Consider the following 18715-nt stretch of genomic DNA (forward strand, 5'->3'; position numbering starts at 1 on the left):
CTACTATATAATACAGTAAGTAAGATCTGGAAAATATAAGCTAGACTCATATAATCTAACTTCGTCTTACCTCGATTGAATCGTGCATCGTATCGATAGTCCGCATGTTTGTTGTTTTGTGCTCCGTGTCTTGCCGTTGCATTGCGGTGAGTTTGGGAGTTTGGCCCAGCCGCTTGGCTCCACCTCGGTTTTGAGCAACAAAGACCGCAACCGGCAGAATTTCCAACCGAGACCTCGGAATTGAAGCTATCGTGAGCAAGTAAAAACTGCCCCAACTCACTTCCATCGAGGGTAGTAGGGCAATTTTCTTAGCTGCACGGATAGCCAGGGGCAGAATGACCGCTGAACAAACTGTGACGTAATCCATGTTGCAGTGGCCATCTCAGTATATCCCCCAACGCCAATTCGATATGAATAGCTGTTTTCCCGATCAAGACCTCGTCCCATAGATCCTTTGTCATTGGCTTGCCTCTTTCTCGTGACATTGACATCCGTACAAGGGGAGCCTTGAAGTTCCATTGCAGTTCCAAACCTGCAACCCGCTCAACATTATAAAGCATTTCCGTCTTGTTTTTTCTTTAATCGCAACTTTTTAGACTTCTTCTGCGCCTGCACAGTTAATAGATGACATACCAACAACTATAGTAGGGTTGGTAGCCAAATTGAGTAAGCAGTTGAGCTCACACAACAAGAAGCTTCCAAAGATGAAACTTCATAATTGACATATGGTGTATAAGTCAACCAGTAGTTGTAGCAAAAAGTAGATATTTATCGACATGTGGACGAATCATAATGGATGCAGGTTCCTACGCGAGGTGATGGTGGAGGTGTGGACGATAGCCCAGGAGCGGTCGCTCAACTGTCTTTTGCTACGGCCCCCTCGCATCCATTGTCATTCCCACATGGCAATCATCACATCCACGTCCTAGCACGCCAACTTTCAGCGCATCAAATCCCAATCAAGATAGTTCTTGATAGGTTGACCTCCTGATCATTTCTGTCAAAGCTTTAGCCCCGAGGCTGCCATCACAATGTTTTTGTATGAGGAAGGCCAACGGATACAGTATTTCCTCAATACTGTGGGATCTGTGATCTCATATACCTATGCATTAAATCGTGTCTCATCAGTTACAACAAGAGAAGGTTGTTGATAGCCAACCCTGGAAACTGCCGAATAATGTCGATTGACGTGTTGTTTTCGAGATGAGTGAACATGGTTACAACTCACCGGTCAAAAAGGTCAGTGCGGGCTTTAGGAGTCACGGGCAAGAGTCAGCCTAGCCGTCCGAAGGCGGTCAAATTTCAATTCATTAGCGCCACTTAGCTTATGCTATTATAGACTCTAACCGTGCATGGTTAGTGTTTATTCTTGAGCAACCAGGCAACTACGCCATAATGTGGCTTGAAAGGGATTTAATAAGAGGTACCTACTGAAGTAACTGAACCGCCCCCGCCTTGTCACTTTAGCGTAGGTTTTCAGCACAAGCAAGCATCCATTTTTGCTTAGGAAATACCGGTACCTACCAAATATTCATGTACTTAATGCATTTTTGACGTATGTACCTCGCAAACCCCGAGGGTCCGCCTGCGCTTCCTTGTTTCCTTCGACCACAAAATTTCATCCAACCTTTTTTTCTCCTGCACCTGATACGATCGATCTTTCACCACCCCCAAGCATCACTCCACTGAAGAAAGACCGTATCTTAGATCGCTCATTATCCTCACGCCAAAATGAGTGACGCCCAGGCGACCGAGGCTGAGAAGAACGTAAGTGCGCACATCGTCATAAATACTAAATACTCCCTAGTTTCCTTCAGCCTTCGGCATCTCCACCGCCCCGTCAGATTTGCCTTCAAGGTGTTCTCTTCTTATGTCTCTTAAGGAATAGCATCTAACAATAATGACGCCCACAGATTGAGATATGGAAAGTCAAGAAGCTGATCAAGCGCCTTGAGGCCGCTCGAGGAAATGGCACCAGCATGATTTCTCTAATCATCCGTATGTAATTTACCCCTCCCCCACTTTGACTTGGATAGAAGACAATACTAAACTCTAGGAACAGCTCCCAAGGATCAGATTTCCCGCGCAGCAAAGATGTTGGCTGAAGAATATGTATGTCGCACCCCGCGTCCGCCACCACCACGACTTAACCCAGGAGAATAGGCTGACCGTTAATGCTAGGGAACCGCCTCGAATATCAAGTCCCGTGTCAACCGACAGTCTGTGCTTTCCGCCATCACCTCTACCCAACAGCGACTCAAGCTGTACAACAAGGTCCCTCCCAACGGTCTTGTTGTCTACTGCGGTGAAATCTTGACTTCGGAAGGAAAGGAACGAAAGGTCAACATCGACTTTGAGCCCTTTAAGCCCATCAACACTTCCCTGTACCTCTGCGACAACAAATTCCACACCGAAGCTTTGGCTGAGCTGCTTGAATCCGACCAGAAGTTTGGTTTCATTGTCATGGATGGTAATGGTGCTCTTTTCGGTACTCTTAGCGGAAACACTCGTGACGTCGTTCACAAATTCTCGGTTGATCTTCCCAAGAAGCACGGTCGTGGTGGACAGTCTGCCCTTCGTTTCGCTCGTCTTAGAGAAGAGAAGCGACACAATTACGTCCGAAAAGTTGCTGAGTTGGCTGTTCAGAATTTTATCACGAACGACAAGGTCAATGTTGCTGGTATCATCCTTGCTGGTTCTGCCGACTTCAAAAACGATCTTAATGCCTCCGACATGTTCGACAATCGGCTACAGAGCAAGGTTATTAAGGTTGTCGACGTGTCGTACGGTGGCGAGAACGGCTTCAACCAAGCTATCGAGCTGTCTTCTGAGACTCTAGGAAATGTCAAGTTTATCCAGGAGAAGAAGCTCATTGGCAAGTACTTTGAGGAGATCAGCCAGGATACCGGCAAGGTCTGCTATGGTATTGAGGACACGCTCAAGGCGCTGGAGCTCGGCGCGGTGGAGACTTTGATTGTCTTCGAAAATCTCGAAATTACGCGATGGGTCCTGAAGGATAGCAACAATGCTGAGATTGTTCTCCACACCACCAAGCAGCAAGAGACTGGCGACCGATCCAAGTTCATGGACAAGGAAACCGGACAGGAGATGGAAGTAGTTTCCCAGGATTCATTCCTCGAGTGGATTGCAGAGCACTACAAGGATTTCGGAACCAACCTAGAATTCGTATCGGATAGGTCGACCGAAGGCAATCAGTTCGTGAAGGGATTCGGTGGTGTTGGTGGTATTCTCCGTTACAAGGTGAACTTCGAGCAGTTAGCCGAAGTGGATGACGATGATGACTACTACGACGATTGACAGGTATGAAGACAAGGTTTTTTTTTAATCAAATCACAAAAACATCGTCAACAAAATCCTGTCCTCTCAGCAATGCCTCTACAAATCTTTTCTGTATAATCACTAACGTGACCGCGTATATAGTTTGAGGAATCCCTCGTTCTCGACGAGGGGCAAGCTCAAGCTGTCCCATCTAAGCAGGCATCTATCGTGAAAGCACCGGAGCGTCCGCTGCCGCAACCCCCCGCGCCAGCCCCGGCGCCGGTCTCCGGACCAGCGCGAAAACCAAAGGCAACTTCGTTCGCTCAGCGACGTTTGGCGAAATCTGGCCCCGCAAATTCGGAGCACACGGCCAGACAGGTGGCGACACCCAGCCCGCTTCGCTCTATGATGATGGCTTGAGTTGACTTATGGCATAGAAAGGAGGTATGACTTTCACGGCTATAGCATAGTGAGACATGTGACTAACGCGGATCGCAAAGATGCTATACCCGGGGGTCTATCAAACGTCCAGAATTGTTGGACCTGCCTACATCATAGGGCTTCATCCTTTAAGCAGTCGAGTGCGATACGACAAGCCTGCTCGCCTCGCTGCAAGTTTGACACACTAGTATATTTTGTTTCTTGTTACCCTGGACAGTTTGTTCCCGGATATTGCGTTGCGTTTAGAGTCGGTATTTGCGAAACGATTTCGCAGTGGCAAGCCACTCATCACACTCGTTTAGTTAGGTAGTGCAATACAACATACAAGTCACTCATTACCAACCTGAGGATACATGCGCATGATTCTGAACGTGGCCAACTTTTTAGGGTTGCTATTAGAGTAACTAAGTATCTGCCCCGAGTAAGATGTTATTAGTAGATTATGTAGGTTAGATATTTACATGTGTGATGGCTTCGATAATATAAAAGTCAAGGTGAAATAGGTAAATACCTAGGTACTGCATATATCTTTTTAGGGCTGGCCACCTACCTAGGTATGTACCCGGTTGTAGCCGCCCTACATGGGCTAAATTCATGCCGCTAGGGTTAATTCCACTGGGTTTAATTGCACTAGGCTCCGTAGCACCGGGGCTCTGCTTGCGATCGGCGTCCGGAGATCGGGTTCATGTCAAAAATCTACATTTGAACTCGACGGCACGCCCTTTACTCGACTCGGCCTCCCTTTCATCTACAAAGTAATGGATCCTAAGTGAGGCTATAACAAAGAGATTCGGAATTATAATTCATCTACCCGAGGACGATACCGAGGATATTTCTTTCTCTAGGTTAGGGTTATAAGCTAGCTGGCTGACCTGTCTGGTTCTTCATTGTGTCCTTCTCATCCTGTTTTTTTTCTTTCTTTTTTTCCATTTCATAGCACCTTACGAGACGAGACGAGACGAGGCGGAATCTAAGATAATCGGGATGGATTCAAATGGTGGACAACAGCAGGAAAATGACCTGGATGCAAAGCCGACTGTGTGCTTTCTAGGTCCGGTCTCATCTTATACGCACCAGGTACGGCACGAACCTCAACTCTCATCAACTGGCCTCTCGCTCGGGGCGGCACTTTCTTTACTCAAAAGCTAACGCCAACATCTTTCTTTTAACCTCATAGGCTACGCTAGATACATTTCCCACAGACAAATTTAACTTCCTTCCCGTAGAGACTATCAAAGGTAATATATCACTATATCACTATATCACTACCTCATACGTACATCTTAAGGCTAAGTAATATCTCCCCCCGGAATAAAGACATCTTCGACACAACGCAATCCGGCCGCGCAGCCTGCGGTGTCGTGCCCTTCGAGAACTCGTCCAACGGCTCCGTGGTGTTTACCCTGGACCAGTTCGCCGACCGCGCCGGCGAGTATCCCGATCTAGCCGTGTGCGCCGAGATCTACCTCGACGTGCACCACTGCCTAGTCGGCCATTACAACCACAGCCACCCCCTAAACCTAACGCACGTCAGACGCGTGTACAGCCACCCCCAGGCCTTCGGGCAGTGCACCAAGTTCCTACGCGAGACCCTACGGGGCGTCGAGACCGTAGACGTTAGCTCGACCAGCCGCGCCGCTACCCTGGCCAGGGAAGATGCGACCGGCACAAGCGCGGCCATCTCAAGCGCTGCCGCGGCGCAGATGCTCGGCCTGGATATCCTGGCGCGCAACATCGAGGACCGCGAGGACAACACGACGCGGTTTTTCGTAGTGCGGCGCGGCGGCGGCGCCTCTCCCGCGCCTATCCCGGCGCTCGAAGAAGTCCTCGGCAAGCGGCGGCGACGACAACACCAAAACACAGATGCGCATCAAGACGGCGACATCTACTCGCAAAGCAAATCCCTCGCGTCCTTCACCGTCCCGCACCGATCCCCCGGCGCCCTCGCCGACGTGCTCGAGTGCTTCCGCCGCGCGCGCCTCAACCTAACCAGCATCAACAGCCGGCCGAGCCTAGCGCAGCCCTTCCAGTACGTCTTCTTCGTCGAGTTCGAGGGCCATCGGCTGCGGGATCCCGAGGGTCGGGTGCGTGATGCGCTGGCTAGTGTTGCGGCTGTGGCGCAGAGTTGTCGGTGGTGGGGGAGTTGGGATAATATGCGGTAAGGGGGGGAAGTGCATCTGTCTGGGTGTATTGATGAAATAATAGTCTTGTTTGGAGTGGGACGGAATAGAGGGAGGTGGGAAAAGGGGGGCGGGGAGAGCATAGGAAAACGGAAAATAAAAAAGGGGGGGTAAACGATCTCAGATGTGTTAGGTTCGTCAAGAAAAGTTCTATCGGCGTTCTGAGTGAGCATATGCTATGTATGTCATGTTCTATCTTCTAAAAGGGGATAGGAAGAGGGGATAAAATATAGAAGGAGAAGAGAATAGGAGATAGATACCTACCTATATTAAAATTATTCATCTTTGGCAAACCATTAAGTCTATTTTGATGCTATTGAGCTGACACCTACGGGTTTCCTTTCCTATATAAGGTAAACGAGGAGTCATAATGATAGCAATACGTGTGATATGATTTCGTAAGGCTTCAAGAGATGCAACGGTAACTTGATATACAAAACTCAACTGTTGCACTTATGTCACGACCATCACCCAGACACAAAGCACGCGGCAGAAGAACATGGTATCATCGCTCGTCTATTTTCCCTCAGAGCCACAAACAAGGCGTGCTTCGACTAGATCAGGTTCTAGCCACGCGGATGGATAGCTACCTAGCTAGCTACGTTGATCATTTGGGGCGTAATCGAAACATTTGACTTCTTCATTCATTACTCCAACCCCCCCAGCCTAGCCTGCCCATCTATATTTTACACTACAGGGATGTTTGCAAAAAAGGGGATATTTTAATGCTTCATTCACGTCCGGCGCTTACTATGTATACTCCAACGGCTGGACATTTACGAGTTGAAGTAGAAGTTCTCGTCGGGTATGCGGCCACGCATGAACTGGGGCTCCGTTCCTTTGACGTAGATGTCCTCGTACAGGATTTGCGGCGTGGTGTCGGGGACGGGCATGGCCTCGGCGATGGCGACCTCGTCGTTGACGTGTTTGCGGGCCTCCCTGTCGATCGTCTTCAGCTCATCCTCGGTACAGACTGCCCAGTCGAGAATCTTCTGCTTGAGGCCGGCGATGGGGTCATTGGTCGATCGCATGCGCTGGATCTCCTCACGGGTTCGGTACGTAGTGCCGGGGTCAGACATGGAGTGACCACCGTATCGGTATGTGACGTATTCAAGAACCAGAGGGCCGTTATCGGCAGCGGTCCATTCCTTGCCGTACTTGACAGCGGCCTTCACTGCAAGGACGTCCATGCCGTTTACCTTAAGACCGGGGATGTACTGGCCACGCTTGTAGTAGTCGGTAAGAGCAGATGATCGAGCAGCAGCAGTACCCATACCATACTTGTTGTCTAAAACATGTTAGCTATGGCAAACGACCATTATATCGAGCACATACTCTCGCAGCCGAATAGAGCGGGCAGGTTCCATAGCTTAGCCATGTTGAAAGCCTCGAAAACTTGACCCTGGTTGCTAGCACCGTCACCGTACAAAACAACAGCAGCCTTCTTAGTGTTGTTGTACTTGTGCGCAAAAGCTAAGCCAGCACCGACGGGGACCTGGGCACCGACGATACCGTTACCGCCGTAGAAGCCCTTAGTGAACATGTGCATGGAACCACCCTTTCCGTAGGCGATACCCTCACGTCGGCCCAGTAGCTCACCAATAATAGATCTAACGGTACCTCCGCGCATCAGGGCGAAGCCGTGGCATCGGTAGGCGGTAATGACATCGTCCTCCTTGGTCAATGCGTGTTCGATACCGATGGCGACAGCTTCTTGACCTGTGGAAAGATGGCAGAAACCTCGGATCTTCTTCTCCTTGTACAATCGGTCGGCAGCCATCTCCATCTGTCTGTGCGGTTGTTAGTAAACATAGCTCAGCCGAAAACGGCAGGCTTTTTTTTTTTTTTTTGCCAATTGTGACGCTTACCGGACAACGACCATGTCGTAGTACATCTGCTTAAGCTCCTTCTTGGTGACGTCGAGAGTATAGGGAGGGGGGTCGAGCTCATATGTCTCGAAGCTCTCGTCACTTAAGGTGACTTGAAAGGGCTTGTCGTCGGCATCGGGAACGTCATTCTTGTCAGCATGCGAGGTGGCAGCGTTGGTGGTGACTGAACGAAAAGGTGCGATAGCGACGGGTCTGGCAGCTCGGACACGCGCTAAGGGCGCTGCGGCTCTCGGGACTCGCAGAGCGCGCGAGAACATTGTGGTCGTTGTCGTGACTAAGAGGAGGGGGGAACCTTGGAGGTGAAGAAGATTAAAGTAAAAGCCCGAGGTACGTTATCGTTGGCTTTAGATCTTAAGAGTCTTGTTTGCAAGAGTCTTGTTTGCTAGAAGGTGGGAATTGGAATTTTGGAAGATGGAGAGCTCCGGACGGAAAGTCACTCAAAAATTCAACGTTGGGATTTTCCGCCCGACTTTTTCCTTGGGGCAGTCCCGGCGGGTTGAAGCTGACTTAGACTACTGTGCCTCAAGTGACACTAGTCCGTGATTAGTACTAATTCCTCCGTTGCGGAGCCTAAAATAAGCTTGTTGAGAGCTAATCTAAACTGAAAACGGAAAGACCCTTGAAATTCTTGGCATCCTCTATCAAAAAAAATAAAAAAAATAAAAAGACCATCGGACATATCAGAATATCAATTGGCTTTTATTAACGTACCCAATTCATAATTTATCATTTCTTATCGAATGAGCCATGGAACACCTAGTAACGATTGATACTGAAATCAATATCACGGATCTAATCTTATCTTACTTGCTGATCAAATCATGCTTCATATCGTTACTTGTACAAAGATATAAGTCTAGGAGGTACATGTTAAGGGATAGTAAATCTCTACCCCTTTACGTGCAAATTGGTAGGTTACAATCGGCTCAACCAACTTACCTCGTTAAGAGAAACAGTAGAGAAACAACGGCAGCTTATTCGGTCACGTATCTAGTAAATATTTTAAAAATGCATGGCGCCAAAAAAGATATACCGGCTTCGAAATACGATCGATCAACAAGGCTAAGTGGCAAATGGGTAATAATTCTAACCGTCCTCCCCTAAATGTTCCAATCGTAAATTCCATAATGTCGTCCAAAATCGAGGCTGAGGTGAATCTAGGGTATTCCATAACGTATTCCATAAACGATTCCGAGACGCTGTCCAAAACTTAGTCGTTCGAATACAAGAAGTCAAATAAACCATCGCTTCCCTTCTAACCCTATTTCGTTTCCATACCAGCACAATCGTTGTTCGCCGTTGTAAGCATATATGTTCCTTTTGTCCATTTCTATGCGGCATGTCGCGTATATGCCCCTTCGTTATTTTCCGTGCAAGCCGTTATGTCCAACCCATGAGGTAGTAATGCGCCCATGGACAACTATACTGTGTTTTTTATTCGTAAATTGCAAGCTGCCGTCGTAAAGCAACTTGTCTTAAAAGTTTAAATCCGTCAAAAAAAAGGGTAATCCCTTAGAGAATGTCATGATTTTCTAGTCCGCTTCACTCGTCGTTGTGCCGAGCTCCCACCGTCATCGTCCTCTTCCTCTTCCTCTTCGCTATCGTCGCGTGCATGACTCCTCTCGTTTCCTTTTTTAATAGAAATAAGACATCCTTGCTCCTTCAACCTCTTCGTTAGCGCCGTGCTTGCTCGCATCCCCGGGAAATCCTTAGCGTTATAAACTGTGAATACGTCGCTCATGGCGATGGCACATACTGGGGTTCTTGACCCGGGTACCGAATTTGGGTCCAGAACCACTAGACTAAATCTCAACCGAAAGGTGCCAGGAGTCCGGCAGGATAAATCAGGGAAACAGAAGAAGCATCCCTCTTGGTTATTTTCGTCAAAACCGACGAAGGGTGATGACACTATCGTCCCCATGAGTCTTCGCTGCTGTCGATAGTCGTCTGGCATACCCGAGCAGTCTTGGTCGCCTGTCTCGTTCCATATCGTACAATGCATGACCGAGAATCGGAACTTGAGTTGGGCACGAATTTCCTCTTGTGAGGCCTTAGTGTCTTCGATAGATACCTGGACTATTGGAGGTGGATCAATAACTCTGCGATCCCTCTCGCCAAAACCACAAGACCTAGCAGCAACCGGTTGCTGGCGGACCTTTAGCCTATACGTCGAAGGGGCGGCGGCGGGAGCTTTTCTACGCTCTGGTGCCTTAGAGGAGCCCGACTCTCCGGTTCTCGGGTCGTCGCTTAATAGTTCCGATATCCTCATCCGCTCGGGGGCACGAGATTCAGGTTGAGGTTGCCACGTCTGTCGTGGAGCATCTACTGTTCGTGGAGAATGCTGAAGACGAAGATCGTGTTGTGGGTACTCTGAAGCAGATCTAACTGCGTGAATTTCTGCGTAGTGACGCTGTCGAGGCGACTCCCCTGCTGACCTTGATTGTAAAGGTAATCTGTGAGCCTGTAAGGGGCTCGGCTCGCCGCCCGGTTGCCGTAGTTGAATACGCTCCGGCGTCCCTCCGGACCGGCTACCTATACTCGGCGAGTGGGCGGGGCGGGCGCTGACGCTTGCTTCTACTGGCCGTCTAGCGTAAGGACTCGGTGCCATCGTGTGTAACTCAGAGCCTGGCATTGGTGGCCGTGGACTGTGATGGATAGGCGGAGAGGCTGCATAGGGCTCCCCATACTGGGTATGCCCATAGGCTGCCGGTTGCTGTCTATTCAGAAGTTCTTGATTCACGTGTGGTCCGGTCACTAGGCTAGGTAGTGGAGGTAAACGTAGCTCATGGCGGCTTTGCTCTTGAGGGTAGAAAGGACCATGTCGAGGATAACGGTCCTGGGCCCACGAGTCGGGTGGCCTGGCCATAGTGTCCACCATGGTATTACAGCAGAAGTCGCCGTACGATGGAACCTCGACGGCAGCGAATGATATAAAACGGAAACTGATGAATGTAGATAGCTCACAGATAGAGGTCGTGGTGGGACTATATAGAATTAATCTAGAAGGGTATATCACACAAGTGGAAGCTGACAGTTGGTCATATGGTGTCGGTGATACCGATTCTGTTGGAAGTTGACTCCAAAGGCTTAGAACGGCGATGGCACGCTGTAATAAAATTCGAGGACGGACCAAGACAACAATCGTCGAGATATGTGGCTGTGGCTGTGACTGAAGCCGTAAAAGCTAGACGTAGTGCGCTCCGATTCCACCCGCGGACTAAGAGTTGAGAGTGTATACTGGAAAATTCTGTGGTAGGAAGCGGTTATTTACATATCTGTGGTCGACGAACAGCGCACTGAGAGGTCGATGTGGTAGAGCTGGCCGGGAATATCCCTGCAAGGAAAAACTGCTAGAGCTGCAGTGCGACTATGGTAGTATACTCTTTCGACTTTATGCTGAAGTTGATTGTCGACGTCGTTCTGGTAACTTGGAGAGCACGGAAGATGAATAACGTGTCTGACGTATAGGACAGAGCCACAGACGTAAGCGGTGACTTACGAGCTATTCTTTGCTGTGAATACGGCGCTCGAGGAAAGTTCTAGACTGAGGACGTGGAGGGATGACAGTTCGTAGGGACCCTTAATCGCATAATAGAGCCGGCGAAGACGTCTTGTCGAGGCACCCCTTTAAAGAACCGCGACAGCAAAAGTCGGGACTCTTTGAATCAGGTAGGTACTCTACCTACTCCAAGACTCGGTACATACGCGAGAAGCCACCAAATTCAATCTAGGCTAGTTGGCACAACAGCTGTAACAGCACGGGATGTACTTAACAGGACTCGGCTGGAGAGGTGATAAATGAGAAAATAGTCGGCATACGGTAGAACACAGAAAAGAGAGAGGGACGTTGCACAGAAACAAGGGCCAGGCAAAGACTAGTCCAAAACAGTAAGCTGGCAGACGGCAGAGTTGCAGGAGTGGAACTGGAAGCGAGTTCCGGTTGAGGCGTGAAAACCGAGTATTTGGGCCCTCTGGTCCCCCTCTCAGCCCGCTGTCCTGGCCCCTGGGGCGTGGGAGAGACATACACACCCACCAAGAACAGATATTGCTGATGTGCTGCGATCTAGCGAGCTGGGGGCAATCTGATCCTTGCTGCCTCTAGAAAGGGACCCTTGTAAGTTCCGGGGAGCAAAGCGGGACGAACCAACTCCAAGCAATCCCGATTCAGCCACGGCATCTCCCCCATTGTTCTCACTAACGTCAATAATATCCGTACCGTCTCTGCTCTGCTCCACCATAAATGGGCTTTTTTTTTTCATGATGGCGTGGGTATTGCCGCCCGTATCCTGACAGTCCCGGCATCCACGCGCGACATTAATTACTCTTCCGCCATTCGCTGCGATACCAGTATAATTTAATGCGGCCAGTAAGGCAGAGTATCTGCCGGACTGAATATACTGCGGATTTATACCATAAGGATAAACATTAAGGAAATCTGGAAGAGGGGGGAGAGGCAAGACTGGTTGACTCGTGCCGTTTGCTTTTTGCTTTTTGACGCCCGTCAGCTAGGTAGGTAGTTTCCTCCGCACCTAGCAAATACTTATCGCCCAATTCGGTGGTTTCGACAGGAAGACCAGTGATAGTACGCCAAGTTCTATTTGGCGTGGGATCCCAAAGCCTACCTAACCTAAAGCATAGAATTGAGGACCGCGCAGGGACTGTTTGTCGGATCCCTAGAGCTGCTGCAAGCTGCTGCAAGTTGTTTATTGCCACCTATGGGCTAGAACTAGATACCACGAGAGGGACCCAACCTCACAAACATCAATTTTCTTCTTCTTATGATAGTTGATGGTGTTGTGCCTTTTTTCCTTCTTCTTTCCGCCGACAGAATTTTTCCGCGGACATGGATGGTTTCATGAACATCAGTGCAATCGTGTATCCAGGGGAATAGACGAACCACAGGTGTGGACACGGACGCACCCCGTGGCACTTATTCGGGCCAATTCGCCATTCGAGCAATGTGAGCCCGGAACTTGGCCACAAAACCGTTAATGTTCCATTTGCAGTCACTCTTTGGTACTGAGGGCGTCAGCAGTTGCATCACCAACCGTTGTAACATTTCGGTGGAGTCGAGCTTTTCGCGCAGCATGAGGCGTTTATTAAGCTGGACAAGCAGTCAAGCAGACAAGCAGACAAGCAGACAAGCAACCGGGCAAGCGTCGCGCGGGCCGTTTGTCCTCTTGCTGATCGAGGAATAGACGATCCAACCGAGCCGTGTTATGTATCTCAACCGGCCTAGATAGAGTCGTGGGCACTGTGACATTGCTACCAAGTGTGTAAGCACGACACAATCCCAGATTCTGGAATGCCTACCGCCACGGGTGAGCGCATGCTGCAGCTGCCGGCCCTGTCCGGTTCTGTCTCGTCTACATACATGCACCACATTGGAGGAGAATTAACTGCCTTGTTGGCCCGCCTAATAATAAGTGGCTTGCCAGCTACTATATTGTGCATGCTCTGTACGCAACACAACAGACACAACAGCGAAGATGCCTCCTGATCAAAAGCATGCAATACGATGTTATACTAGGTTGGGTGCTTACGCCGTGCCGTTCCAGGGTATGTAAGGGCAGCCTTTTCTCGCTTGGTTCCGGGTTTTAGGGCGGTGCTGGACCGCACTGGACCGCGTCGCCGCAAGACTCTGTCTTTATCGGCATTGGCTCTTGGAAGCGATGCGTTTCCTCCAGGAACCTGTTCGAGACATTCTAGTGCAAGGGGACGAGCCCTGTTTTTGCGCCAAGAAAGGTGAGATGGAGGGTAACTGGAGGGTAGCTTGGGTACTGGCTTGGGTAGGCAGGGTAGGCTGGGTAGGATAGATTGGTGGTTGTATTGGAGGTATTGTATGTAAGGTATGAGGGAGTGCCCAGGTGGGATATGAGAAACGTTAGGTTAGGCTGGCTACCTAGGTACACATTAGTAGTTAATAATATAAAGAATATACAATATACAATATACATAAATATACCTATGTATGTATGTACATGCAGACATGTAAAAGAATGCAGACATGACATGTAAAAAAGAATGTAAGAGAATGCAGCCCGGTGGATAGCCATGTTACCCTGAAATCCGGGTTTTGTTCTTATTAGTCTTTGTAGTGTACACTACATAATTCCAGCACCCCAGACAGTGCAAGAGCAGGGGACTTTACTAAGCCGAACGCCTGCGCGTATTAGGTACGAGTTCGTAGAAACTTTGTCCTACACAAAACAACCTATGTCGGCTATGTACTTCGTACCTAAGAGCTAAGAGCTAAGAGGTAAGTACCTCGCTGCTGGGTACCTAAGGTACGCTACTAGGTAATAGTTCACCAACCGAAAAGGGGAAGGAATAAGAAAACCCCCCGCCGATACATCTAATGATACGTTCAATGATACATTCAATGATACCTCATTCAATCTTTTTCATTGACCCTGCTCCGTGGTTTTATTTTTTATTTTTTTCGTATAATCCTACTAAATCACATTTCATACTAATCCCGTCCAAGGTACCTCATATATTAAATACAGACAAGTCTTCTAGGGACCTTGTCTTCTGTTCTGCTCAATACTTGTATACTTACCAGTATATATCCATATCCATCCCATCCTATAAAGCCGATATATAAGAACCTTCACGCTAGGTATTATACTCATTCCCATCTCCTACCAGGGTGGGAGGGTTTGTCAGATTTATCACTTTAGATATTATGCAGGGTTTCTACCAGGGCTAGAAAAGACCAAGAACCTGAGCCCTGAGCCTCTGGAATTAACCTGCACGCTTCATCCTTTCCGCTCCTTAGATGCGTTCGACCCAATCAAGCACCTTCGAATGATGAGAACAGTCTAAACGGCTCTAGCTTCATATAAACACTTAAAATGTCGGCATCCGCTTCCCAACCGTAACCGCGAAGCGGTAGTTCCCCTAGTGGATGACATTAGATGAGGATAACGATAATTGGCAGCGGGAATGGACAGGACAACGGTCGTGTTTATAAACAAGGCTGTCTCTCAGTCTCCTTGCGCGACATATCATAGTATCATATATACAACACTACCTAATGTTCATAATGACACAGCCAGCTATGCTCCGATGCAAGTCGCCGCTGCGTACCCATATTCGGCCGATTGCAGTCGAATCGAGTTCGCCAAGACACGGCGCGGCGCTTCAACCAACATATAACATACTAAAGGTGGACAAGGAATCATTCCCGCAAGTCTCTGGCCCACGCAGAACGTTGCCTGTCTTATAAAGACCCTGAGCCATCCTCTAAGCTAAAGGTCACTGTCCAAGTTCTGGTCCGAATATTGGCAATATTCGGTTCTCATTATCATAAAGAGAAATCCAAGTTCCCGGAACCCACATTCACTAAGCTCCTGGTCTTATGCAGATGCTAATCTTACTGTGTCTCCTCCGCTGCTGCGACGTCTTACTTTGAACCTTGACAACTCTACATGAAGTTCTCGTAGTTTCATCAGCCTCACTCTTCGAAATGACTCACCTGTTTCAGAGGGTATTATTCCATCAGGAATACACGATTTTATGCGTTCTGCTGTTTATTATATTTGGCCAAGTCCTTGGATCTAAGCATAAACTCTCCCCTCTCAAAAAGGTTTAACCCCATCCATCATATGTCTTTCTATAGCCACACCTATATACACACCTATAGAAGAAAGATAAACCCACTAATCTCCAACTCGGATATCTCAGGAACAATATTGACGATGAATCAAATACTTGATTGGCTACAGATCATCTACAGATCATTTATGGCGATTAAATTTTCTCCCTTGGTGCCTGTTACTCTTCTTACCGTCTTCGACCCACAGAGCCGTGGCCAAGACGCCCAAGTACCTGGACGAGATGCTAAGCGAACAGAACCAACCAATTCCGGCTAAAACAGCATGATGGATCCCTGCCGCAGATCTGACAATTAATTACGATAGAGTTTAGGATTAACAAAGTGCCCCCCGCACACTCCTCCGTGTCAATCTAGCGAACCAACCCAAGGGACAAAGGCAACAACGTTCATTTGTGAAATTGCAAAGTCGATGGAAGCCTTCCAACCCTAGGAAATCTTGGGTCCAATGAGCTTTGTTCCCGTCTTTAAATTCTTGAACTTTTAATTTCATTTGCCGCAAATGGAGAATTTGCTTAGCCGCCTCCTGCATGCTTTAGGGATGACTGCCCTAGGGAGCATCATATCATGCCACTCCGGAGTAGCATGTTACTAGCCTTCAGATCTATGCCCGTCATTAAGTCGTCGTCAATCATTCAGTCTGAGTAGGTATATGCAATGTTCAGACGATGTGACTAGGATCAACTGTAAGCATTAAAGTTCTTAAAGGGTTGGGATCGAAGTGACGGATCACTTCTTAGCCGCTATCATATGATATGGGTCCTAAGAGCCGGCTTACGTGCTGCTTAGTAGCTAAACTCTTATGTCGATCACTAGGGTATGGTATGGACGATACCATGTCTTGACTTGCAGCCATACAAGCCACGAACGACACCGCTGTCTTAACAGCCTCCATGCCGACAATCTTCGTCCGTCTCGTACGAGAAATAGCACGGACGCATATGGGGAGTTCTTCTAATCATGATCCACAAACCGGAAAGCTACCTAGATATCTTTGATTTTTACCCGCTTCATTTTTAGCTCAAGACCTGAAGATTGATCCTCACAAGCCGTGTATTACCCAATACACGCCATTTTACGCATAATGCGAGATTATCACCAATTGGTCTAGATAAAATAGGTAGGCTATTAGATTAGCTTATTGTTTCTTGTTAGACAGTACGAACGTTAGGTAGTTAATATTTACCTAGACAACCTCTTTTTGTCTTCGTAGTTTAGCTAACGATGAAGGGCATATTCTCGTCAACGGAAACTCAGAAACTGGGTAAATAACTGCCTCTTATAACTCAAGAGGCATCTAAATGGTCAAGATAAATGCAACAGTTACGTAAGAGTTAAGCAATAGTAGATTCTCTCGGAACTTAGACGTAGAGTGTCAAACTCTTAAGGTATGAAAATACATAAACTTGAGTCTTATCGAAAGACAAAATAATATACGCCATTAAATCTCAATGCGGAGGAGCAAATGCATTCGTCCTCGTGGTACCATGCAGGGAATATCTTAATGCACCCCCTATTAGTCTTAGCCACCTTGGCTACGACCAGGCTCTCAGTAGGTATTATCAATGAGACCGGGTAAAGTCCACGAAGATACGCCTCTGTATTTGTAACTGTGGGGGGGAGCTATCCAAGTCAGCCTACATACACTACAACCAATCTGCTATTACAATCTATTACAATCATACAATCGAACGCTACTAGTACTAGTACTACTACTAGAAACGGATAGATCTTCACTTCAGTATCATATCGGGTTGTTCTTCCCAACAGGCAGATGTGCGTGGTCATGTGCAGGCGAACAAGCGGTTCCCAGGACCGGGGATTGTTGATAGACCTATTAGATCTATTATCTTCAGTACTCTTTGCTGTAAATATCCGATCGCTTCCAAGCCACTTTGCAAACTCCACTCTGGTGGACTCATTCTTGCATACTACCTATGTTAGGTATCGAAACATTACCGGGCTATCGCGCATGCGAGAGGCCAGCATACTTCCACGGACGCTGTTTGTTGATACATCACCTCTCGAGTGCATGGCATCGTGGTATTTCGTATTTTTCACCAAGAGTAGCTGCCGGTCCACGCAGCCACACTTATAATATATAGCCGCCATCAGACATACCTGGCTACTGTGTACCTTCAAAGACTCTACCGAGGACCACGCTCCTATCCAATTATTCGTCTGAAACAGACTGCGTAGTTTTATGCAGATAAGCTGACAACTCGTAGGCTTCGACTGGGCGACGAGAACCAAGAGATTGAGAAAACATTTTCGTTGCTTACGCTTTCCGACGGAATTAAAATGTGGTGCAGATATCGTGTTAGGACCTGGTTTGTTACCTGCGAAGTAACAATTCCTTAAATCCTGCCAACATGCATTACAAACCTCCTACGGCAGCTCGAGTCTCTCGGCCTCTAGTTGTTATCTACCATACTCATGAGCTTTTCTCGACTATAGCTTAGGGGAGTAGGTAGTAAACTTAGAATCATGAACCCATTATCTTCTTCCCGAAAGTGTACTTGCAGAGTCTGTAATACCTACCTACCTAGCAATAGTAACTTAGCCAAGACTTTTTGTGGTGTCTGAGATCTCTTCTCCGGATACAGCGTTGTAGCAACCACTCGGGGCGACGGCTCGAAACCGCGCTACCGGGCTGCTACGCCGCAGCAATACAGTAACCCACGGGAGCCGTTATGTCTCCATGTAAGGGAAAAGCTGCGCCCCCAACTCGCCGCCCCGGGTAACAGAAGACCTGGAACAAACCACGAGTTTTCGTAGGGCGCGGACTGATCCGGTGTTCCGCGCGACCTATAATCGTGGTTGGGCCTGGAGCACGCAAGGCAAAGGGAGGCGAGCCATATATCAATACATTTCTAAGGACGCAAAGATGCTGTTTTCTAAAGTCAAGTGCCATGTCAATGTTGATCGCTGCGTTGTACACGAATACCGTCTGGCCCCGTAAGCCTGGAGAAAACTCGGAGGAGCAGATAGTTTTAGCGATGCTACCCGTCCTACTGGGTCAGGCCGGCTTCTGTGTTTCAATCAACGGATACCTATCCAATAGCTGAGAAAGCCGAAAGCTACAGTGTTTCTACCTGTATGTACGTATCACAAGGCTTTCTCTTAGGGAATGGGTCGATTTCTACATGACAGGAATACCAGGGCCATCCTATATCACAATCATTCTCTAATTAATTATTGATAACGTTACGTAAATTACAATGCCTAAATTATACTTAATTCCATACCTACCAAAAACGGCATTCGAGAATTTGCAGCCATGCCAGTGAACTTAGAAACAGTACCTC

General features: G+C 48.1%; 4 protein-coding genes across 4 annotated transcripts; 2 read left to right on the forward strand and 2 right to left on the reverse strand.

The window, feature by feature from the left end:
* Positions 1–1731: 1731 nt before the first annotated feature.
* Positions 1732–3699, forward strand: F4817DRAFT_317879 (uncharacterized protein; the record flags this gene model as incomplete). Its single annotated transcript, XM_049300858.1, has 5 exons — positions 1732–1767; positions 1914–1998; positions 2063–2112; positions 2182–3285; positions 3442–3699. The coding sequence occupies 5 exons, from the start codon at positions 1732–1734 to the stop codon at positions 3697–3699; spliced, it is 1533 nt and encodes a 510-aa protein (XP_049157115.1).
* A 653-nt stretch (positions 3700–4352) lies between these two features.
* On the forward strand, positions 4353–5952 carry F4817DRAFT_343901 (PDT-domain-containing protein). Its single transcript, XM_049304075.1, has 3 exons — positions 4353–4797; positions 4898–4958; positions 5038–5952. The coding sequence occupies exons 1-3, from the start codon at positions 4705–4707 to the stop codon at positions 5880–5882; spliced, it is 999 nt and encodes a 332-aa protein (XP_049157116.1). The 5' UTR covers positions 4353–4704; the 3' UTR covers positions 5883–5952.
* Positions 5953–6274: 322 nt separating this feature from the next.
* On the reverse strand, positions 6275–8480 carry F4817DRAFT_343903 (dehydrogenase E1 component-domain-containing protein). The gene is made up of 3 exons (XM_049304076.1): positions 7769–8480; positions 7236–7690; positions 6275–7188 (listed from the first exon to the last, which is right to left on the reverse strand). The coding sequence occupies exons 1-3, from the start codon at positions 8044–8046 to the stop codon at positions 6677–6679; spliced, it is 1245 nt and encodes a 414-aa protein (XP_049157117.1). The 5' UTR covers positions 8047–8480; the 3' UTR covers positions 6275–6676.
* Positions 8481–9102: 622 nt separating this feature from the next.
* On the reverse strand, positions 9103–11094 carry F4817DRAFT_184715 (velvet factor-domain-containing protein). The gene has a single exon (XM_049298394.1). The coding sequence runs from the start codon at positions 10665–10667 to the stop codon at positions 9312–9314; it is 1356 nt and encodes a 451-aa protein (XP_049157118.1). The 5' UTR covers positions 10668–11094; the 3' UTR covers positions 9103–9311.
* Positions 11095–18715: the final 7621 nt, after the last annotated feature.

Source organism: Daldinia loculata, assembly GCF_022478755.1.
Source record: "Daldinia loculata strain CBS 113971 unplaced genomic scaffold F4817scaffold_40, whole genome shotgun sequence".
Lineage (NCBI taxonomy): Eukaryota > Fungi > Ascomycota > Sordariomycetes > Xylariales > Hypoxylaceae > Daldinia > Daldinia loculata.

Excerpts from the sequence above, each read along its gene's own strand:
- F4817DRAFT_343903 (XM_049304076.1), bottom strand. The coding sequence starts at position 8,046 with ATGTTCTCGCGCGCTCTGCGAGTCCCGAGAGCCGCAGCGCCCTTAGCG. Across the intron at positions 7,691-7,768 it reads TACGACATGGTCGTTGTCCG|ACAGATGGAGATGGCTGCCG; the intron begins GTAAGCGTCACA and ends ACAACCGCACAG. Across the intron at positions 7,189-7,235 it reads CGCTCTATTCGGCTGCGAGA|ACAACAAGTATGGTATGGGT; the intron begins GTATGTGCTCGA and ends AACATGTTTTAG.
- F4817DRAFT_184715 (XM_049298394.1), bottom strand. The coding sequence starts at position 10,667 with ATGGTGGACACTATGGCCAGGCCACCCGACTCGTGGGCCCAGGACCGT.
- F4817DRAFT_343901 (XM_049304075.1), top strand. The coding sequence starts at position 4,705 with ATGGATTCAAATGGTGGACAACAGCAGGAAAATGACCTGGATGCAAAG. Across the intron at positions 4,798-4,897 it reads TCTCATCTTATACGCACCAG|GCTACGCTAGATACATTTCC; the intron begins GTACGGCACGAA and ends TTAACCTCATAG. Across the intron at positions 4,959-5,037 it reads TCCCGTAGAGACTATCAAAG|ACATCTTCGACACAACGCAA; the intron begins GTAATATATCAC and ends CCCGGAATAAAG.